This window comes from Haliotis rufescens, unplaced genomic scaffold, assembly GCF_023055435.1.
Source record: "Haliotis rufescens isolate VD_foot unplaced genomic scaffold, xgHalRufe1.0.p SCAF_16, whole genome shotgun sequence".
NCBI classification, from domain to species: Eukaryota; Metazoa; Mollusca; class Gastropoda; order Lepetellida; family Haliotidae; genus Haliotis; species Haliotis rufescens.
The window spans coordinates 4195659-4220018 of NW_025963846.1; the positions used below are offsets into that span (position 1 = coordinate 4195659).

Below are 24360 nucleotides of genomic sequence, written 5' to 3' on the forward strand. Positions count from 1 at the left end.
TGCAGGAGATGTTTTTAGCATAAGGAAAGCCATTTGTAAAAAGGGCATGTCGGCCTACTGGTGTTGCTAGCATACGGAGAGTTGTGTACAGAAAGGGACGTGTCGACCTGCAGATGGTGTTGCTAGCATAAGGAGAGTTGTGTACAGAAAGGGACGTGTCGATCTGCAGATGGTGTTGCTAGCATAAGGAGAGTTGTGTAAAGAAAGGGACGTGTCGATCTGCAGATGGTGTTGCTAGCATAAGGAGAGTTGTGTACAGAAAGGGACGTGTCGATCTGCAGATGGTGTTGCTAGCATATGGAGAGTTGTGTACAGAAAGGGACGTGTCGATCTGCAGATGGTGTTGCTAGCATACGGAGAGTTGTGTACAGAAAGGGACGTGTCGACCTGCAGATGGTGTTGCTAGCATAAGGAGAGTTGTGTACAGAAAGGGACGTGTCGACCTGCAGATGGTGTTGCTAGCATACGGAGAGTTGTGTACAGAAAGGGACGTTTCGATCTGCAGATAGTGTTGCTAGCATACGGAGAGTTGTGTACAGAAAGGGACGTGTCGACCTGCAGATGGTGTTGCTAGCATACGGAGAGTTGTGTACAGAAAGGGACGTGTCGATCTGCAGAATGTGTTGCTAGCATAAGGAGAGTTGTGTACAGAAAGGGACGTGTCGATCTGCAGGAAATGTTGCTAGCATAAGGAGAGTTGTGTACAGAAAGGGACGTGTCGACCTGCAGATGGTGTTGCTAGCATAAGGAGAGTTGTGTACAGAAAGGGACGTGTCGATCTACAGATGGTGTTGCTAGCATATGGAGAGTTGTGTACAGAAAGGGACGTGTCGACCTGCAGATGGTGTTGCTAGCATATGGAGAGTTGTGTACAGAAAGGGACGTGTTGATCTGCAGGAGATGTTGCTAGCATATGGAGAGTTGTGTACAGAAAGGGACGTTTCGATCTGCAGATGGTGTTGCTAGCATAAGGAGAGTTGTGTACAGAAAGGGACGTGTCGATTTGCAGATGGTGTTGCTAGCATACGGAGAGTTGTGTACAGAAAGGGACGTGTTGATCTGCAGATGGTGTTGCTAGCATAAGGAGAGTTGTGTACAGAAAGGGACGTGTCGATCTGCAGATGGTGTTGCTAGCATACGGAGAGTTGTGTACAGAAAGGGACGTGTTGATCTGCAGATGGTGTTGCTAGCATAAGGAGAGTTGTGTACAGAAAGGGACGTGTCGATCTGCAGATGGTGTTGCTAGCATAAGGAGAGTTGTGTACAGAAAGGGACGTGTCGATCTGCAGATGGTGTTGCTAGCATAAGGAGAGTTGTGTACAGAAAGGGACGTGTCGATCTGCAGATGGTGTTGCTAGCATAAGGAGAGTTGTGTACAGAAAGGGACGTGTCGATCTGCAGATGGTGTTGCTAGCATAAGGAGAGTTGTGTACAGAAAGGGACGTGTCGATCTGCAGATGGTGTTGCTAGCATAAGGAGAGTTGTGTACAGAAAGGGACGTGTCGAGGGGGCAGTCTGAAGACGGTTTTGCTAACATAAGAGGCGTTACGTACACAATGGGGGCGTGTATACATGTTTCTTTTATTTTCACTTTGGGTGGTGTCCTTTGGGATTTAAAAATGTATTTCATGTGCAAAAAAAATCGTTATCTCTTTATCCATATTCTCACGTTTTTGCCCACGCACATTAGCATGATATTGGCCTCGGTCCAATCTCAAACATAGCACATAATGGTTCTCGCTTGTGAGAGTAAAGGGATTGCGCGTGTTCCTGTGCACAGCGCACAGGTCACAAATGTATGGAATACCGTAAGGAACATTCTCGCGGTCTCGACTTTTGGCAATGAGCTAATTATGCCCAAATCACGAGAATGTGAGCTCGCGAGAATGCGAGATTTGGCCACACAGCATTTTTTGTCAAAAGTCGACAACACTAGAATGCGACATTTTGACATGATGCAAAAAACACGCAATGTCGACTTGTCAAATTAAGCCACAAAAACACGAAATCGCGAGAACCCATGCGCATACGTCATATAATAACGCAAAGGGCATGCGCACGTTCGTAGTCCTGAGGTCATGCTTCTTTCATGCGCTTCATTCTCCAAGTAGCATTTAGAAAATTGCTATGGGTGAGTGAGTGAGTGAGTATGGTTTTACGCCGCTTTCAGCAATATTCCAGCAATATCACGGCGGGGACACCAGAAATGGGCTTCACACATTGCTTTAACCACTAGGCTACCCGACCGCCCAAAATTGCAATGTAATTTACATACACAACGTCATATATGGAGAAGAGTCCACTCCCGTTGTTCTAAGATAGTGGAAACATTAAAGTGTCCGGAAGCTGGAAACAAAATTTCGCCGTCTGTGAGTGAGTAAATATTGCTTAAAGCCACATCAGCAGTCTTGCAGCTATTCGCGGCGACACTGTCAGTTACAGAAAATAATCACAGGCCAGTGAGTTTCTCCATGAGGCAATATAATACACGGCTAGTGTATTCATTAAAACAAAATTCACACAGACCAAATTGTAGAATTCGTCTAAAATGAGATTGTCAGATGTGTTTTACACGACACCATATTCGCTACTTTAGGCCATACAAAATTAATTAATAGATCCTCATCCGCTCCCGCCTGGCTACAATCCATCCCGCCTTACATTATTCTATTGCCTCCAAGTTCCCAGAAATAGAAATATCTCAAATATGTGTGTTCCTACAGTCTTTATTTGATGAAATACCCCACACACGTAGCCCTACTGAACACGCATGATGCATGTGAATCGCACCCTTCGACAGCAACTGAACACACAATAGTTCGATAAGAAAAAGAAAAAATGTTAAAAATAAAATGCACCCCGTCTCATGTGTTTTAAAAAAATCAATCAAACTCTAACTATCAATTTATTGCGGCCTTAGCATCCGCATGCTAGGTATGCTTATACTGGAAATGTACCCCGATATCCAGCCTGAGGGACCGGCATGGCTCAGAATAAGTGAGTGAACAGTATTTATATTTCAGTTATATCCCGGCTTGTCAACTCTTCTCTATATGACTTTGTGTATGTAAATTATATAACATTTTCAAGCTTGTCATAAGTTAAAAGCTAAAATGCTTCTTGGAAAATGAAGAGCATAGAAGAAGCATGATCGCAGGACTACTAACGTGCGCATGCGCCTTGACCTTATGATATTTCGCATGCGCACGGACAGCGTCTAATACGCGAGAATGTGAGAACGCGAGAAATTGACATGTCGGATTCTCGCGTTCTTGCGATTGCGAGATTGGGAGATATTGCATCATGTCCAAATGTCGCGTTCTCGTGTTGTCGACTTTTGACAAAAAAACACGAGAATACGAGATCGCGAGAACGCGAGACTTGGGCTAAATCTCGCGTTTTCGCACTCTCGTGTTTTGGGCATATCTCGCTCATTTCTAAAAGTCGAGATCGCGAGAATGCGAGATCGCGAGAATGTCCCTTGCAGTATTCGATACAAATCAGTTTAAGTTAAGCAACGTCAGTCTCGGAGAGTAGTTGGATGGGTGACCGCGCTTCGGCAGCTTGACTCATGAGAGTTTCTAGGGCTTCGGTCCTGCCCCACACTGAAGCACACGACTTTGTTCGAGATGTGTCTCTGTTCACCCATCAGTGAATAGGTACCCGGTAGGATGAGATGGCAGCTTGGGTTGTATACTCCCCAGGGAGCTGAGAATGAAAATCCAGTTTACACTGATCCATTGACTGGGATAATAATAGTGTAGGGCTTTGAGCATCCACTCGGTGAATGGACTTTGGCGCATTATGTGCCGTGCTATTTGAATCACTTCATCGCGTAGCTAGAGGAGAAGACCGCCTCCGTGGTCTAGTGGTAGAGCGTCCGCCCGTAGAGCGGAAGTTCCGGGGTTCGATCCCCGGCCACGTCATACCAAAAGACGTTAAACGATGGTACTTGTTGTTACCCTGTCTGGCGCTCGGCATTAAGGGGCTAAAACAAGGATCGGTTGGCTCGGAGTCAGTGTACTATATCTGAGAGGGGTATTCATGTTAAACTGCGGCATGGTATCTCAGTGGGCTAGCACTATCAATCGGCATCAGTCCGGACCAGTACAAGCAGCCACACACACACGTGCATGCACGTCGCTATATACGTTAACCCCCATTTCACCTCACCTATAGTGGAGAATGGGTCCAAGGTAGTTATCACGAAGAATGGAGACTGAATAATCGATGATGGCACCATGGGAAACACTAGAAACTAAATAACAATTGAAGTGTTGAGATGCTCCCTGTGTTGCGCATGATTCTCACCTTGTCGCGTTAGTTACCATATTTCCAAATTTACAACATGGTCAAATGAAAGTGGATTATTATGTTTACTTGTGATATATATTTATTTTAGAGCTCTTATCTCTAAATCTCCCCCTTTTTAGAAACATCGGGTAATCTGTTTCATCTCATATAAGTGCAACGGGTAAAACAAGTATTTTATTGATCACATGGATGTGTACATATTATAAAAAAGATATTGCATTTTTTAACGATTATGCAAAAACATAAGTACTTGTATAGATTGAGTATTTTAGGCCAATTTACAGCAGAAGTCAGATGACTGGCGGCATGGTATACAAACTTAGCAAAGTTCTGACACAATGAGTTCTTGTAAATAAAGTTGGAAACTAAACCAGTTTCCTTACAAATCAGTTTCCTTACGAGGAAGCAGAAACTGTGCACAGGTTGATAAGTTTATTTATTACCTACTGTCACTGAACATCAACGTGAGTGTTGACGTGGATTGGAAATATCGTCAATAAATGAATAAATAAAGGGATTACTCGCTTCTAGCGTTCTTATACGCGAATTTCCTGTACTAACAAACAACTGTCACGAATGATAAGGCAAAATGTTCCTCTAATTAAATGCTGCTTCGGTACAAAAGAACTTGGGCCCCGTTACACATTACTACACAATCAGAGTGCTTCTGTTACCGTACCAGTGATGAGGCTGTGTACTGCCAGGGATCTTGTATTGCAATGTATAGCGATACATAGTTCTGTATTGTGATGAAGGGAGTCAAAACTATGACAAATAGCAGTGCGTACTGGAATATTATTGGGATGAAATTAGTTGTACTAGGCATTTGAATTTATGTAAATAATGATGATACTTATTTGCGAATTTTCTCAACATACCGAACCACTGTGATCGCATTGCAATACGTAGTGTTGACAGTTTGTATGATAGTCTACCATGCAGTCTTCGTACCTATCATTAACACATACTCACTAAACGCTAAAGACAGTCGTAACGCTGAGATCGCTTTGTGAAACGGGGCCCAGGGCGTTTTTTTTGTCGTGGCTGCTAACTCATACTCGATGACATGAACTGTTTAACAGACAATGTGAACATTCAAAGATGTCTTCCTGTGAATATAACAAACTAGAAGCTCATGGTATAAAACATTACATGAGTTAACAACAATGTTCATAAAAGGTAGTTTCCAAAGCGTGTATGTGTGTATGTTATGCTAGATGTTGGTCCCGTGCGTGTCAAGAGGATGTTGGTCTGGCGTGTCTCTAGAGGATGTTGGTCTGGCGTGTCTCTAGAGGATGTTGGTCTGGCGTGTCTCTAGAAGATGTTGTTCTGGCGTGTCTCTAGATTATGTTGTTCTGGCGTGTCTCTAGAAGATGTTGTTCTGGCGTGGTTCTAGAGGATGTTGTTCTGGCGTGTCTCTAGAGGATGTTGTTCTGGCGTGTCTCTAGAGGATGTTGTTCTGACGTGTCTCTAGAAGATGTTGTTCTGGCGTGGTTCTAGAGGATGTTGGTCTGGCGTGTCTCTAGAGGATGTTGGTCTGGCGTGTCTCTAGAGGATGTTGTTCTGACGTGTCTCTAGATGATGTTGGTCCCGTGCGTGTTCAGAGGATGTTTGTTTGGCTTTTGTCTCGTGAAGATGTTGATGTGGTGTGTGTATCTAGATGATGTTAGTCTGGTGTTTCGCTAGATGATGTTAGTCTGGCGTCTCTAGATGATGTTGGTCTGGCGTCTCTAGAGGATGGTGCAGCCCCAGCAGCAGGTCTGTGGGTATTTAGGGGCGAAAACCTTGTTCTCGAAACCATAAATAAAGAAGTCAGAATCCTTCTCCTTCCAGTTGAAGAAGGCCTGGGTGACGGGCACGATCCGTACTTGGTGGCGCTGCAACACAACAATCGGTGAATATACCTGGAATGTTTATTTTCAGTTTGTTTTAACGCCTTTTGACTGTCGTATAACTACAGGAACGCTGGAGTAGCCTTGTGATTACGCCGAAACCCCGGGTTTGATTCACCACATGGTCACAATGTATGAAGCCCAATTCAGGTTTCCCCCGACGCGTGACATTGCTGGAATATTGCTTAAAGCGGCGTAAAACCATACCCACCCACTCACTTATATTACTACATGATATTTCAAGGGGGAGGGGGTGGGGGCACTGAATCAGGACGTAGACGCCTGACACTTTGGTGAAGCGCACACGAGCATGGTCAGGGTACTGAGAAACCGAAGATCATGATAGTGTTGAATCGAAGATTCTATCCAACGTCCAGTGAGTCCTTGAACGACCAAGGAACGCACAATTTGACAATTGGCTCTCCATTCTTTTGGGTAACAATAGAATATGTGTTTGACGGCAGTGACCTGAAAAGTGTCACGGAGCGAGCAAACCAGGTATTCTGGCATCGAACTATGCCACAAGAATACTATGAATCAATAGCCTCCCTTAGCCATGTGAGGATGTACTGAATTCCTGATTTCATCGATTACGATCCCAGGGATGTCAGGTGCTCCTGAGTTTCCCTGAGTTTTAAACTTCTACTGGATTTCGTCACATATTATGCTGACCGGATTGATGACTCATAAAATACTGTTCAAAGCGGAGTCCAATTTACTCACTTAATAAGAAAACAGTACATCAGCCCGATAGTAGCTTGGTCTACCCAGGATTCAGTCAGCGACTGGGTGAGAATTTTTTACGCTGCTCGTTAGCATTGTACCACCAGGAGGTGACACTAAACAGCGAACTGAATTCGGATCTCCGGAGTGACGAGCGAACGCTTGACCCATTAGGCTAACATACCGCATCGTAGCAAACAAGCACTTCTCATACAAAACTAGGGATGGAGTATTGAATTGTTACCGAATTGTAATTGGATTGTTACTGGATTTTTACCGTATTGTTATAAGATTGTTATTGGATAGTTACTTGGTTGTTATTTGATTGCTATTGGACTGTTACTGGATTGTTACTGGGTTGCAAAAGGATTGTTATTGGGTTGTTACTTGGTTGCTTTTGGACCATTATGGGATTGTTATTGGATTGTTACTGGGTTGTTATTTGATTGTTATTGGAATGTTATCGGATTGTTACTGGATTATTACTGGGTTGTTATTGGACTGCTACTGGACAGTTACTGGACTGTTACTGGGTTGTTATTGGACTGTTACTGGATTGTTTTTGGATTGTTCCTGGGATGTTATTGGATTGTTATTGGATTTTTACTGGGTTGCTATTTGATTGTTATTGGATTGTTACTGGGTTTTTATTGGATTATTACTGGGTTGTTATTGGATGGTTACTGGATTATTACTGGGTTGTTATTGGACTGTTACTGGACTGTTACTTGGTTGTTATTGGACTGTTACTGGATTGTTATTGGATTATGACTGGATTGTTCTTGGATTATTACTGAGATGTTACTGGGTTGTTATTGGACTGCTACTGGATTGTTATTGGATTATTACTGGATTGTTATTGGACTGTTCCTGGACTGTTACTGGGTTGTTATTGGACTGTTACTGGACTGTAACTGGACTGTTACTGGATTGTTATTGGATTATTACTGGATTGTTATTGGATTATTACTGTATTGTTATTGGATTATTACTGGGTTGTTATTGGACTGTTACTGGATTGTTATTGGATTATTACTGGATTGTTATTGGATTATTACTGGATTGTTATTGGACTGTTACTGGATTGTTCCTGGGTTGTTATTTGATTGTTATTGGATTATTACTGGATTGTTATTGGATTATTAATGGGTTGTTATTGGACTGTTACTGGGTTGTTCCTGGGTTGTTACTGGATTGTTATTGGATTATTATTGGATTGTTATTGGATTATTACTGGATTGTTATTGGATTATTACTGGATTTTTATTGGATTATTACTGGATTGTTATTGGACTGTTACTAGATTGTTACTGGATTGTTACTGGGTTGTTACTGGGTTGTTATTGGATTGTTATTGGATTTTTACTGGATTGTTATTGGATTGTTCCTGGGTTGTTACTGGGTTGCTATTGGATTGTAATTGGATTTTTACTGGATTGTTATTGGATTGTTCCTGGGTTGTTACTGGGTTGCTATTGGATTGTAATTGGATTTTTACTTGATTGTTATTGGATTGTTCCTGGGTTGTTACTGGGTTGCTATTGGATTGTAATTGGATTTTTATTGGATTGTTCCTGGGTTGTTCCTGGGTTGTTATTGGATTGTTATTGGATTATTACTGGATTGTTATTGGATTATTAATGGGTTGTTATTGGACTGTTACTGGATTGTTCCTGCGTTGTTATTGGACTGTTACTGGATTGTAATTGGATTATTACTGGATTGTTATTGGATTATTACTGGATTGTTATTGGACTGTTACTGGATTGTTACTGAGTTGTTACTGGGTTGTTATTGGATTGTTATTGGATTTTTACTGGATTGTTATTGGATTGTTACTGGCTTGTTATTGGATGGTAACCGGATACCTGTTTTGTTTTGAAGACACCATTTATTCCCAAAGACGCATCCATGTCCCCATTACTCCCAGCTACTGGTTTGACCGTACCTGCATAAGTATACGCTCAGTTGGAAAGGCCCCTGCGTGAGACCCCACGATCCTCTTGGACGCGGCGTTGATTTCCTGGTCTGGGAAGTGATTTACTGGAAACACCTTGAAATGTACAGCGATTAAACGAATAAATATATATCTCATTCAAATAAATGCTTGTGGCATTTGAGCCTCGACACTTATCATGTAAAATGATAGGGGTATGTATTAATACATTCAGCCATCGATATAAACTGCGTTGGTTGAATTCGAATAATGGAAAATAATTGGTCATGGAACATATTTAATGAGACATGGTAACATTTATATCTGGCAAGGGCAACATAGCAGCATACCCGGGGAGCTGTCTCCTGGAAGGCCTGGTGGCCCGTCACCTCCCGGATCAGATGGTCTGGAAGCTCCGTCCTCTCCACAATGTGATCGTTCACATGGTTCACCCTGCAAGAAAGTGAGTGAGTGAGTGAGTGAGTGAGTGAGTGAGTGAGTGAGCGAGTCAGTCAGTCAGTCAGTCAGTCAGTCAGTCAGTCAGTCAGTCAATCAGTCTCAGTCAGTCAGTCAGTCAGTCAGTCAGTCAGTCAGTCAGTCTCAGTCAGTCTCAGTCAGTCAGTCAGTCAGTCAGTCAGTCTCAGTCAGTCTCAGTCAATCTCAGTCAGTCAGTCAGTCAGTCAGTCAGTCAGTCAGTCAGTCTCAGTCAGCCTCAGTCAGTCAGTCAGTCATATCATGTAATGACAGCCTAAAGTGGAAATATTCTGTGTATTTAAATGACATTGTACAATATCAGTTGACAATATCTAGTATCCATAATATTAATATCCATAATAGTCAGCGTGCAGGGACCAAATATCAAAGATAATATCACCAAATGGTGTCAAGCAAGGTAACCTATCATGTGAATGAGGAAGTGTGGCTCCTACCAGTATTTTTTGTTTGTTTGTTGTTTAACGCCGCACTCAGCAATATTCGGGCTATATGACGGTGGTCTGTAAATAATCGAGTCTGGACCAGACAATACAGTCATAACTATCATGAGCATCGATCCACGCAATTGGGATCGATGACATGCATCAACCAAGTCAGCGAGCCTGACCAACCGATCCCGTTAGTCGCCTTTTACGACAAGCATAGTCGCCTTTTACGGCAAGCATTGGTTGCTGGAGACCTATCCTACCCCGGATCTTCACGGGTCACCAGCCGGGAGGGAAGCCCGAAGTACTGTAGATATTTAGACGTTTACTACTTTGGGTAACCTCGAACACGAACACGAATGTGGTGTACCAGTCCACGCAGCGAGCAAACTCCGCTCACCCACCAAGTGACACACATCGGTGTTGATAATCAGCGCCTACCATAGTATTGTCAGCTTGATGTAGCACTTCAGTCTGGTTTTGCCGTCACACAGCGTGCACGTGATGCGTCCGCAACCATGGCAACGGTGACATCTGAATGACAAAGGAACTGCATATTCATTTGGAAAAATGGTCAAAATTTCAGTTCACTTGGTGAAGAATTGGTTCAAATTTAGTTTCATTGGGTTCAAATTTCGGTTCCTTTTGCACTATCCTGTCTCCACTCAGCATGTGATCCCTGTTGTGTGAATCTTATGAAGTTATTTTGCTAATATTTCGGAGCAAACATGATAGAATGCCTGAAAACCCTATGTTGACCACCTTACAACCCCGCCCCCCTTCCCGCCAAAAAAAAGGAATAGAAAAAGAAAGAGAAATACAAACAACAACGACTACATCAAACAAACAAAACAAAAACAGCAAAAAACACGCCACTCATCACTCACGTCCTCATCCCCCTGCCGTTGCAGCTCGTGCAGGAGCGGTCCACCCAGTCGCCGTCGATATACTGCCTCGAACACCCACGACCGTTACAAAACGTGCACTGTTCCTGTAACGGCATCAACCACGGTGACAGTTACTACAATTTAATAACGACATCAACCACGGGGACAGTTACTACAGTTCAACAACGACATCAACTACTGGGACAGTTACTACAGTTCAATAAAGACATCAACCTCGGGGACAGTTACTACAGTTCAACAACGACATCAACCACGGGAATAGTTAGTACAGTTCAACAACGACATCAACCACGGGGATAGTTAGTACAGTTCAACAACGACATCAACCACGGGAATAGTTAGTACAGTTCAACAATGACATCAACGACGGGGACAGTTAGTACAGTTCAACAACGACATCAACCACGGGGATAGTTAGTACAGTTCAACAACGACATCAACCACGGGGACAGTTAGTACAGTTCAACAACGACATCAACCACGGGGACAGTTACTACAGTTCAACAACGACATCAACCACGGGGACAGTTACTACAGTTTAAGAACGACATCAACCACGGGGACAGTTACTACAGTTTAAGAACGACATCAACCACGGGGATAGTTACTACAGTTTAATAACGACATCAACCACGGGGACAGTTACTACAGTTCAACAACGACATCGATAACGGGGATAGTTACTATAGTTTAATAACGACATCAATAACGAGGACAGTTACTACAGTTTAATAACGACATCAATAACGAGGACAGTTTCTACAGTTTAATAACGACATCAATAACGAGGACAGTTACTACAGTTTGATAAGGACATCAACCACGGGGACATTTACTACAGCTCAATAAGGTTTGGGTGATGGGGTTGGACATACACCCCAGGCTAACCAGTGTTTGGAAGCGCGAACCGTGATAGCACACGTAAGAAGATGATATAAAATATCTCTTGGTTTTTAACAGGAAGAAGACCAGAGTATCTCTTCATTCATTAAATAAATCTAAATGCTAAACTAGCTTGACAGATCATGGCTGTGTTGTATTTCAAGGTCTGAAAGGGACAACCTACCCTCCCTAAACCGAAACATTTGTTGCACTGGATCCACCCGGAGGCACAGCAGTTGTGGCAGGCCTGCAAGAAGACAGTAAGAAGAGTCACACAACACGGAGAGACGAGGTGAGGGTGTATGTAATATGGTGCTACCCCTGTGTGGAAATCTGGAGGTGTATTTGCAGATCCTCTGCAGCTACCCCTTCGCTTACTTTATATAACCCATGAAGATTCATTCACATAATTGTCTCCTATATAATTCCTGTCGTGAAATCCAAGGATTATTGCCTGCCGTCATGACTGGACTTGGAGCTCACCTTGCCATAAAGGACACAAGCTTCGAAAGTAATTTTTACAAATATTTCATGTCCATTTTAGTTCATTCTGTTAGATGTGGAATCGTCACATTTAGTGGAATTTCATATACTGATAAAATCGGTTCCTGTCTCAAATGACATACCTTGATGTCGTATGGGGAACCTCCTCTTTACGTGACCTACATTGAAGGATGCTGTAGGGGGTACCTCTTGTCCCAATGACCTACCCTGACGAATGCTGGGGGAAGGGTGGGGACCTCCTGTCGAAACGATCTACCTTGACGGATGCTGTGTGGGCTACCTACTCTCCCAATGACCTACCTTGACGGATGCTGTGTGGGCTACCAACTCTCCCCATGACCTACCTTGACGGATGCTGTGTGGGCTACCTACTCTCCCAATGACCTACCTTGACGGATGCTGTGTGGGCTACCTACTCTCCCAATGACCTACCTTGACGGATGCTGTGTGGGCTACCTACTCTCCCAATGATCTACCTTGACGGATGCTGTGTGGGCTACCTACTCTCCCAATGACCTACCTTGACGGATGCTGTGTGGGCTACCTACTCTCCCAATGATCTACCTTGATGGATGCTGTGTGGGCTACCTACTCTCCCAATGACCTATCTTGACGGATGCTGTGTGGGCTACCTACTCTCCCAATGACCTACCTTGACGGATGCTGTGTGGGCTACCTCTCTCACCAATGACCTACCTTGACGGATGCTGTGTGGGCTACCTACTCTCCCAATGACCTACCTTGACGGATGCTGTGTGGGCTACCTCTTTCACCAATGACCTACCTTGACGGATGCTGTGTGGGCTACCTACTCTCCCAATGACCTACCTTGACGGATGCTGTGTGGGCTACCTACTCTCCCAATGACCTACCTTGACGAATACTGGAGGGAGAGTGGAACATCTGGTCCTAATGACCTACCTTGACGAATACTGGAGGGAGAGTGGAACATCTGGTCCTAATGACCTACCTTGATGGATACTGGAGGGAGAGTGGAACATCTGGTCCCAATGACCTACCTTGACGAATACTGGAGGGAGAGTGGAACATCTGGTCCTAATGACCTACCTTGACGAATACTGGAGGGAGAGTGGAACATCTGGTCCTAATGACCTACCTTGATGGATACTGGAGGGAGAGTGGAACATCTGGTCCTAATGACCTACCTTGACGAAAACTGGAGGGAGAGTGGAACATCTGGTCCTAATGACCTACCTTGACGAATACTGGAGGGAGAGTGGAACATCTGGTCCAAATGACCTACCTTGATGGATACTGGAGGGAGAGTGGAACATCTGGTCCTAATGACCTACCTTGATGGATACTGGAGGGAGAGTGGAACATCTGGTCCTAATGACCTACCTTGACGAATACTGGAGGGAGAGTGGAACATCTGGTCCTAATGACCTACCTTGACGAATACTGGAGGGAGAGTGGAACATCTGGTCCTAATGACCTACCTTGACGAATACTGGAGGGAGAGTGGAACATCTGGTCCTAATGACCTACCTTGACGAACATTGGAGGGAGAGTGGAACATCTGGTCCTAATTACCTACCATGATGGATACTGGAGGGAGAGTGGAACATCTGGTCCTAATGACCTACCTTGACGAATACTTGAGGGAGAGTGGAACATCTGGTCCTAATGACCTACCTTGACGAATACTGGAGGGAGAGTGGAACATCTGGTCCTAATGACCTACCTTGATGGATACTGGAGGGAGAGTGGAACATCTGGTCCTAATGACCTACCTTGATGGATACTGGAGGGAGGGTGGAACATCTGGTCCTAATGACCTACCTTGATGAACACTGGAGGGAGAGTGGAACATCTGGTCCTAATGACCTACCTTGACGAATACTGGAGGGAGAGTGGAACATCTGGTCCTAATGACCTACCTTGGTGGATACTTGAGGGAGAGTGGAACATCTGGTCCTAATGACCTACCTTGACGAATATTGGAGGGAGAGTGGAACATCTGGTCCTAATGACCTACCTTGATGAATACTGTGGGAGGTACCTCCTGTCCAAATGACCTACCTTAGTGGATACTGGGGGCGTGGTGGGTGGGTGGGTGTGTGGGGAGGGGCGGGGGGGGGGACCTTCTGTGCCAATGACCTACCTTGACGGATGATGTGTGGGGTACCTCCAGGTCCATCTTGCCGTCCTGGAACATTGTGGGGCCGGGGCTGGGGGTGATGTCCCACGGCCCTGGGGCGGGGCCATTTGCCGGGGTGTCAAGGATCTGACCTGTGGAAGGAAACGTGACGGTGATATTTGTAATACTACCAAAGATGAACGAAGGAGAAATAGACGACTGTGTACCCAACATATCAACCACGCTTTTGTCTGTCCTGCCATGTTGGGTATAACGCGGCTTCTATCGATATGCCAGCAACATCCCAACGGTGACGCCAGTGGGGAACATCTTCACACATGCACATGACGAGCCAATGATTAACCAGCTTTAGCTCTCCATTGCTTGTATGACACTTGCTTTGTATTCTAATCAGAGACTTCGGAACTGAAAATAACCTAGTACTCACCACAGAATGGCTCGAAGGCCCAGGCAGTCGATCGCGACTCACAGAATGTCTCCATGGTGTACTGGAAGAGGAAATAGTCGAGTGAGTGAGTGAGTGAGTGAGTGAGTGAGTGAGTGAGTGAGTGAGTGAGTGAGTGAGTGAGTGAGTGAGTGAGTGAGTGAGTGAGTGAGTGAGTGAGTGAGTGAGTGAGTGAGTGAGTGAGTGAGTGAGTGAGTGAGTGAGTGAGTGAGTGAGTGAGTGAGTGAGTGAGTGAGTGAGTGAGTGAGTGAGTGAGTGAGTGAGTGAGTGAGTGAGTGAGTGAGTGAGTGAGTGAGTGAGTGAGTGAGTGAGTGAGTGAGTGAGTGAGTGAGTGAGTGAGTGAGTGAGTGAGTGAGTGAGTGAGTGAGTGAGTGAGTGAGTGAGTGAGTGAGTGAGTGAGTGAGTGAGTGAGTGAGTGAGTGAGTGAGTGAGTGAGTGAGTGAGTGAGTGAGTGAGTGAGTGAGTGAGTGAGTGAGTGAGTGAGTGAGTGAGTGAGTGAGTGAGTGAGTGAGTGAGTGAGTGAGTGAGTGAGTGAGTGAGTGAGTGAGTGAGTGAGTGAGTGAGTGAGTGAGTGAGTGAGTGAGTGAGTGAGTGAGTGAGTGAGTGTTTGTTGTTTATATTCCAGCTATACGACGGCGGTCTGTAAATAATCGAGTCTGGACCAGACAATCCAGTGATTGACATCATGAGCATCGGTCCACGAAATTGGGGCACGATGCCGCCTTCTACGACAAGCACTGAAGACCTATTCTACCCCAGATCTTCACGGGTCTGAGTGAAGAGTCACGGTGTGAGTGAGTGTGTGAGTGGTGTTTTATGAAGTAGCAACGTCAAAATAAATCTGCGAACAAACAAGTGATTGATGAGCTTTATGTTGTCATTGGAGGACACACGGTCAGTCAGGTACGACATGTCGTAGACCCTACGCCATCGCAACCACCCGACCCTCCATACGTCACCAATTCCCTTATCCAAACTTAACAGGCAAACTGGATTTTACATCAACAATACCCCGGCGGGATTCCAGGTTATATAGCCAGGAGAGCGGAAGGTCAGGGAGTCGATCCCCGGCCGCGTCATACCAAAAGACGTTTAACAGATGGTACTTGTTGTTACCCTGTCTGGCGCTCGGCATTAAGGGCCAAAACAAGCACTGGTCGGCTCGGAGTCAGTATACTGTGTCTGAGTGGGGTATTATTTATTATTTATTACATGCAAACAGAAGGTCGTACATGGAAGGCGTTGGTTGGCTGCAGCTGGGTGAACTTCATTGTCTCGGCAGCGCCCTTCCCGTAACAGCAGTGCTCCGCCACATACATCATCAGGGCCTCGCGAGCCTGGTCCTCGTTCACTACGTCCACCCTGAAGGAGAATCAGGTAATTAGTGAATATACCTCGACCCCGTGATCAACGGAACGACAGGAGCTGGTTCACTAACCAATTGCACCCTGAGTGAGTGAGTGAGTGAGTGAGTGAGTGAGTGAGTGAGTGTAATTTTACGCCGCCTTAGCAATATTCCAGCAATATCACGGCGGGTTCACCAGACATCGGCTTCAAACATTAAAATTGGAAATCGAACCAGGGTCTTCGGCGTGACGAGCGAACGCTTTAACCACTAGGCTACCCCACCGTCCCCTCCCTGAAGGAGAATCAGGTAGGTTGTATGTGTGGCAGTCTTGTCCAGTCCTGGTGCAAATAGGTGCCCATTTGGTGGTCAACATGGGGACTCATGTTGACCACCAAATGGGCACCATATTGACAACCGGAGTTGACTTTGACTTTGGTTTATGATAAGGTCACCATTAATTTTGTGGGGGACATGGATTTTTTCTGGGTTCCAATTTTTCAGGAAGAAATTATTTTTTAAAACAGTCCCAGTCACCCTCACACCCACACCGAGAATATCACGTGACCGGTTCCAATTAGGCGAGGACCTACCCCTTGATCTCCGGTCTCTCTGTTGGGGGTTGCACAGACTCGTCATACGACGGTGGAGGGAGACAATCTGGAACATGACAAGTTAGTTTTGATACCGCGTGTGTTCAACACCGTCATTTACATCATAAACAACGAGACCGCCTCCGTAGTCTAGTGGCAGAGCGTCCGCCCGGAGAGCGGAAGGTCCGGGAGTCGATCCCCGGCCGCGTCATACCAAGAGACGTTTAAAAGATGGTACTTGTTGTTACCCTGTCTGGCGCTCTGCATTAAGGGCTAAACCAAGTATACTGTGTCTGAGTGGGGTATTCATGTTAAACTGCATGGTATCTCAGTGAGCTAGCACTATAAATCGGCATCAGTCCGGACTAGTACAAGCAGCCACAATCACACACACGTACATGCACGTCGCTATATAAGTGCAATAATCTTGGACGCGACGTTAAACCCCATTTCACCTCATAAACAACGCTACATTGACCATGATTTCAACAATCATTTTGCAGGTCACAATTTCATGTGTCAAAATAATGTGACGAAGATATTCCAATTACTATCAGCCTTTAATATGTTCTTCTAATAATATTCTTCTTTTAAAAAAAGGTCAAACATACGTCTGAAAACTATTAGTTCCGGTATCAAGTGTGTTATTTCACTCCAAAAAATGGCGTTAATACATGTCAGCTAAATGTAGAATATATTACTAAATACGTAATCAAACTTACTGTCTGAGAAGCCGACATTCTCGTACCCCCCTACGTTGTCCATCTCATTGAGGGAGGGGGCGGATGGGGTTGGAGCTGCCTGTCCCCCGGGCAGTTTGCCAGCTTCACCCTTAGTCTGATTAGGATTCATCGCTCCGTAGTTAGCCGGTGCCCCAGGACCCTGGGGGTAGGGCTGACCCTGGGGTGGTGGTCCTTGGCCTGGTACCGCACCGACAGCACCCGCGGGGGGTGCGCCACCTGGGTATCTATAAGAAAAAAAATCATAACGTTTCATGGACTGAGTTTACTAAACGTTGTTTTGTTTTTGTATCCATAGGGAAAGGTTATACTCTGTAAAACTTCTCTGTTGCCCAGCATTCAAACTTGCCCAAATAGTATATCTCAGTTTCCACGTGTGCCAGTCCAAGTTTCGAAAAGACGTGTAAAACATGATGTACCAAATTCATGGTATATTTGTCCTCCAGCATTGCATGATGTGGCGGGAGTCCTTTATAGTGACCCGCCTCCGTGGTCTTGTGGTAGAGCGTCCGTCCGAAGAGCGGAAGGTCCGGGATTTGATCCCCGGCCGCGTCATACCAAAAGACGTTAAAAGATGGTAGTTGTTGTTACCCTGTCCGGCGCTCGGCATTGAGGGGTTAAAACAAGGACTGGTCGGCGCGGAGTCAGTATACGGTGTCTGAGTGGGGTATTCATGTTAAATTGCGGCATGGTATCTCAGTGAGTGAGTATCGCTTTACGCCGCTTTTAGCAATATTACAGCAATATCAAGGCAGGGGGCACCAGAAATGGGCTTCACACATTGTACCGTCACATATTGTCGGGAATCGAAACCGGGTCTTCGGCGTGACGAGCGAACGCTTTAACCGCTGGACTACCCGACTTCCCCTGGTATCTCAGTGAGCTAGCACTATAAATCGGCATCAGTTCGGACTAGAACAAGCAACCACACACACACACACACACACACACACACACACACGTGCATGCACGTCGCTATATAGGTGCAATAATCTTGGACGCGATGCTAAACTCAATTTCACCTCACTTCGCCCATTAAAGTGACTGACAGCGTCAACACACTACGCCTCGGGTGTGAAACTGCGTGACATGCATACGTTCATCTCATGTTACGGTGTCTTTGAAGGGAAAAGGGTTAATTCAAAAACTTGAATACCAGGATCACGATTTCACGGTCCAGCGCCGCTGAGGGAGCGTCTAACCTCACGTTAAAGCAAGGCTACTTTGTATTTGACCAGGCATTAACTATCTGCCTTTAAACACCACGCAATGACAGAACTCCCACCCACCCACCCACCCACCCACACACACCCACACACACCTATTTTATCGATTGATAATTCAAAACAATGTCACGAAAAACGGGTGTTGCCAGCTGAATTTGAACCTTTAAAGTCAACATCGAAGGCTAGCGTAAGTAGTTTTAAAAAATTATGAAATTAACTAAATATTAACTTACTCATAGATTATCTGTTTATAAAAGATGAAATATGTGTACGCTTTTCGTTCAAAGAAACGAACAGATAGAAAAGAAATTACTGTTATCTTGATCAGGGCTGTTTGCTCATAATAGTCCCATCAACATGAGCAAGCAATGTTTAGCTGGTTGATAGATATGCTCGAGTTGGTCCTGTTTGGGTTGTACACTTGCCCCGGGACAGACTCCGCACGTGGGTACAATGTTCAAATCACATGATAGACGTCTTCCGTTGCGATGTTAATTACGAGGGTGTGCAAGAAACGGCTTCAAACACAACTCACTTAGGAAATTGTAATCTTTGCCCCATGCGTGTTCAGGAGATAAGATAGCATGGTCGCCCGACTTGGTTATAGTACTGATACAACCACCAAGCAATGTATTCAGTTAAGAAGTTTATTAGTATATTTAGAACTATGCCTGTTGAATCGCTGTTGAATTTGATGGTAAAATACAGCCAATATTGATGTACGGCTCGGAACTTTCGGGAACCTTATATCGCCACAGTATTGAGAAAATTCATACAATAACTTGTAAATTTGTTCTTGGCGTCGGCTACCGGTCACAAAAATAAGGCAATTTTAGCAGAATGCGGAAGGCCCCCGATATATATACACTATCAATGTAGGGTTATCTCATACTGGATACGTTTGCTCAGACAACCAGAGACACAAGCAGATGCACGATACTCTAGACGATGTTATTACAAGCTTAAGCGCCTTGATGACTTAGGGGTTGTTTGTTGGTTGTTTAACGCCGCACCCAGCAATATTCCAGCTATATGACAGCGGTCTGTAAATAATCGAGTCTGGACCAGACAATACAGTGATTAATATCATGAGCACCGATCCACGCAATTGGGATCGGTGCCATGCATCAACCAAGTCAGCGAGCCTGACCACCCGATCCCGTTAGTCGCCTTTTACGTTAAGCATAGTCGCCTTTTACGGCAAGCATGGGTTGCTGAAGACCTATTCTACCCCACATCATCACGGGTCTGATGACTTTGGGGATATAAACTGGGCCTCAGCTGTTAGAGAAATTCCTTTTTCGCATGGATTTGCATGCGCATGGATATCCCAGGTTGTTGGAAATAAAATTATGTTCTTAACAAAGTTTAAACGACGATGTAAAGTAATGTGTTGTCAAGGTTGGTCACCTGTCAGATGTTCACAATCGCTACATGCCCAGTACATGTTAAAAAGGGAAATAAAACCAGTAATGTATTTAACAACTATTCGATCTTTATCTTTACGAAGATGTTTAACATACCCTCAATGAACAATTATACAGACATTCCAAAGATAATGATGTTTTAACATTAATGTGTCCTTTCTGCAAATATTACCAAGAAGATGAATACCATGTTTTTTTAATATGTCCAGTATGTGAAGATATAGAATCAAATACCTGCCTAACTAATATACGTATCTATCACAAAGTCAATTTGTACAATTATGAACAGCAAAAATAGCCACATTCTTCTCAGACTTGCAGTTTTTGTTTATAAGATATTTGAAAGAAGGATGATACATTGAATATTAATAAAACTGTGTACATCTATTCAGCTACAGTATACAAGTGGTGCTCCACGACGAATGGTCCTTCAACAACATGTCTGTGTACTATTGGCCTCATGGCCACGTATACGAAATAAATATGTCTGTCTGTCTGATACACCCACAGGTTAAGGACGAAACTGTAGTTAATGAGTGAGTTTGGTTTCACGCCGCTTTAAACATTATACAAGTTGCATCACGGCGTGTTAAGTTAATGTGGGAGGGAAGCCCGAACTGATACGGGCGGGAGGACGTGCTAAGGACAAAAGGATGAGATATAAATGCACCGACAATTTGATTTGGAACTGCTAAAAACACGAAAGGACACGAAAGTGAAAGTGCGTGATGAGTATCAGCCACTAACAGCCCACACTCAGTGTAGGAAACAGGTTATATCAAAACAACCCATGGTACTAACTCTTCGTCCTACATTGTCTTAAACAGTGAGTGAGTGAGTGAGTTGGGTTTTACGCCGCTTTTAACAGTATATCGCTATATATTCCAGTTATATCGCGGCGTGTCAGCCTAATGTGGGAGGAAAGCCCGAAGTGATGCAGGTCTCAGACGTTGAACACTTCGGTGAAACACACGAGCACGGGTATGGTGCTGACAAACCTAGAAACATAATCGGGGCAAACCAGGATTCGAACCCACAATCATAGGTTTCTGACGTGTCCAAGGGACGCAACTCTGCACAGAGAATCGCGTGTCCCCCGTCTTAATCATATTGCGTGTAATAGCTTCAGGGATGTGTAGAAAGTATTTAGTCATGATATCAAGCCCGGCTCTTGTATATTTTACTGTCAAAACGTACAAACTTTTAGGGTTAAACGCCCCTTTGAACAGTATTACAGTTATATCACGGCGTGTTAGCTTAATATGGGAGGGAAGTCCGAAGCGATGCAGGTTTCAGACGTTTTTACCACTTTGGTGAAATCCACTAGCACGGTTATGGTGCTGGCAAACCTAGAAACATACTCGAGGTGACTCTGGATTCGAACCCGCGATCATAGATTTCTGGCGTGCCCAAGGGACACCTGTATCACCAATGTTTTTGGAGAATTGTATAACAAGTGATTTTAATTTCTGTAAATTATGTGTACTTTTATATCAGCATAATAGGATGTATTGAAATGTCTTTTACTTCTATAGCGACGTACCTGTACGTGCGACTTATTAGTCCCGACTTATGCTGGTTTTATAGTGCCAGCCTACTGAGATGCAATGCTGCAGTATAAGATGGATGCCAAAATCAGGCACATTATACAGACTCTGAGATATCCTGTCCCTCTGTATGCTCTTAATGCCGATCACGGGGCAGGGTAACAACAAGTACCATCCTTTAACGTCTTTTGGTATGACATGGCCGGGGATCGAACCATCGCTCCCCCCAACCCCCACCCGCATAAAAAAAATAATAATAATAATTTGCTTTCTGATATTGTAGGATTATTGTTTGAAGTATTTTCGAGAAACTTTCTTTTTAATCCCAAGCCGCAGCAGTTATCGAGATACATAGATACGTATGCAGTGCATTCTGTGCATGTATGTATGTAGGATTGTTTTATTTAATATCTTCTGGACGTTGGCCATGAAAATAATTTCTGTCTGTGGTGATTAAATTTCGTTTGACCCGGTGCGAACGTTTGATCTATTTCTAAACAAAGACATTGTTGTAAGCCTTTGTGAATGAAACCGCCCTTTGACGCCTGATAACATTACAAGTCCGACTGTAACATTGCTTGGTGTTGAATGCCGGGTAACTTGCTACGTCAGTGACAAGGAGGGCTAGCAGGCCGTCACACGCTTCGTGTGTCCAGATATCTGCCAGGTCCATCTGTGCAGCATGGTCTCCACTGCGCATGTCATATCACGTGATGTTGTGAAGTGTCAAAGCTTTGTCGCAGTTTGACACATGCACATACTGTGGGATGTCATACTGTCATACTGTCATACAGTCATTAGGAAGGGGGGAAGGGGAGGGGGGGGGGGGGGGGGGTACCTGTAGTGGTCTAAGCATTACTTAGTAGACCAAGGTTCGATTCCCGTTTGTGGCAGACAATTATATTTTCAACAGTTTGAAGCATAATCTTTTTCTGGGACAGTTTATTTTTTCGATAAAATCCTAGCTATTCTGCGGCATGTATAGTCGTTCATCAGCATGTTATACTGCGGTAGATATAATCCTACATCAGCATGTTATACTGTAGTAGATATAATCCTACATCAGCATGTTATACTGCGGTATATAGAATCCTAATCAGCATGTTATACTGCGGTATATAGAATCCTATATCCGCTTGGTATACTGCGGTATATAGAATCCTACATCAGCATGTTATACTGCGGTAGATATAATCCTACATCAGCATGTTATACTGTGGTATGTATAATCCTACATCATTAGTTATACTGCGGTATGTATAATCCTACATCAGCATGTTATACTGCGGCATGTATAATCCTACGTCAGCATGTTATACTGCGGTAGATATAATCCTACATCAGCATGTTATACTGCGGTAGATATAATCCTACATCCGCTTGGTATACTGCGGTATCTGAAATCCTACATCAGCATGTTATACTGCGGTAGATATAATACTACAACAGCATGTTATACAGCAGTATGTATAATCCTTCATCAGCATGTTATACTGCGGTAGATATAATCCTATATCAGAATGTTATACTGCAGTAGATATAATCCTACATCAGCATGTTATACTGCGGTAGATATAATCCTACATCAGCATGTTATACTGCGGTAGATATAATCCTACATCAGCATGTTATATTGCGGTAGATATGATCCTACATCAGCATGTTATACTGCAGTAGATATAATCCTACATCAGCATGTTATACTGCAGTAGATATTATCCTACATCAGCATGTTATACTGCGGTATATAGAATCCTAATCAGCATGTTATACTGCCGTATATAGAATCCTATATCCGCTTGGTATACTGCGGTATATAGAATCCTACATCAGCATGTTATACTGCGGTAGATATAATCCTACATCAGCATGTTATACTCCGGTATATTTGTTGTTACCCTGTCTGGCGCTCGGCATTAAGGGGCTAAAACAAGGACTGGTCGGCTCGGAGTCAGTATACTGTGTCTGAGTGGGGTATTCATGTTAAACTGCGGCATGATATCTCAGTGATCTAGCACTATAAATCGGCATCAGTCCGGACTAGTACAAGCAGCCACACACACACATACACGTGCATGCACGTCGCTATATAAGTGCAATAATCTTGGACGCGACGTTAAGCCCAATTTTACCTCACCTCACCTCTATCACGTCAACCCTGTGAGTAGATAACCCTTATACCAACTGTCAGCAGGTATGAAACAGTATCCGAATGCTAGTCGGTAGTTTCCCTGTGGCATATCCTTTTAGTCACCAAGTTACACAGTTGTCACAATTACCCTTTAGACATCATGTTTTGCGACGGTCTGTGCAAATCATGTTTTATCAACTAGTTTGTGTAACGTATTGTATTACGGGGATGTCGATCCCACGCGGATCATGTGTGTGAAAGAGACGAGAGGTATTATCATGAAAATTCATTGTCTGAACGTCACGGTGTGACAACTACGATAACTTGACAAGGCAGGGCTGCCACGCTATATGTCACCACATGTCACAAAGAATGTTCACTGTCTTATGGATAAATACTCACTGACTGGGATCCATTCTGGTTGGTTTCCGACCGACAACTGCTTAAGCAGGCATGGACCGTATATGAAAGGGGTGGGTTTTGCACACGGCTCACTATGTTCAAGGAAGGAGACTTTGATCACCGATACTGACGTTGCTGGAAGTTGTGAAATATACTGTGTCAGTTTCCATTCAGAGATGCTGTAAGGAGCCTGGACAAGCACGGTCTTGAGTAGGGGGCGTGTGTCGCCTGCACATGTGACGAGGAGAATTAGGTGAAATCCTGGTTCGCGAATGATATATTACTTCCCTTTCACTTCAAAAC

At 44.3% G+C, this 24360-nt stretch overlaps 1 protein-coding gene and 1 long non-coding RNA gene across 3 annotated transcripts; both read right to left on the reverse strand.

Moving 5' to 3' along the window:
- Positions 1-4470: 4470 nt before the first annotated feature.
- LOC124144260 (protein SSUH2 homolog) lies at positions 4471-24360 on the reverse strand. Its single transcript, XM_046513587.2, has 12 exons — positions 24058-24360; positions 17307-17551; positions 16585-16651; positions 15879-16008; positions 14629-14689; positions 14205-14332; positions 11760-11822; positions 10673-10776; positions 10227-10319; positions 9216-9318; positions 8878-8982; positions 4471-6191 (listed from the first exon to the last, which is right to left on the reverse strand). The coding sequence occupies exons 1-12, from the start codon at positions 24069-24071 to the stop codon at positions 6045-6047; spliced, it is 1260 nt and encodes a 419-aa protein (XP_046369543.2). The 5' UTR covers positions 24072-24360; the 3' UTR covers positions 4471-6044.
- LOC125380982 lies at positions 11842-14131 on the reverse strand. 2 transcript variants are annotated; one of them, XR_007221562.1, is made up of 3 exons: positions 12864-14131; positions 12424-12643; positions 11842-12335 (listed from the first exon to the last, which is right to left on the reverse strand). It is a non-coding gene; the product is annotated as an uncharacterized LOC125380982 (long non-coding RNA). The 2 variants fall into 2 exon arrangements; XR_007221561.1 differs by having other exon boundaries at positions 11855-12335; positions 12424-13980; positions 14030-14131.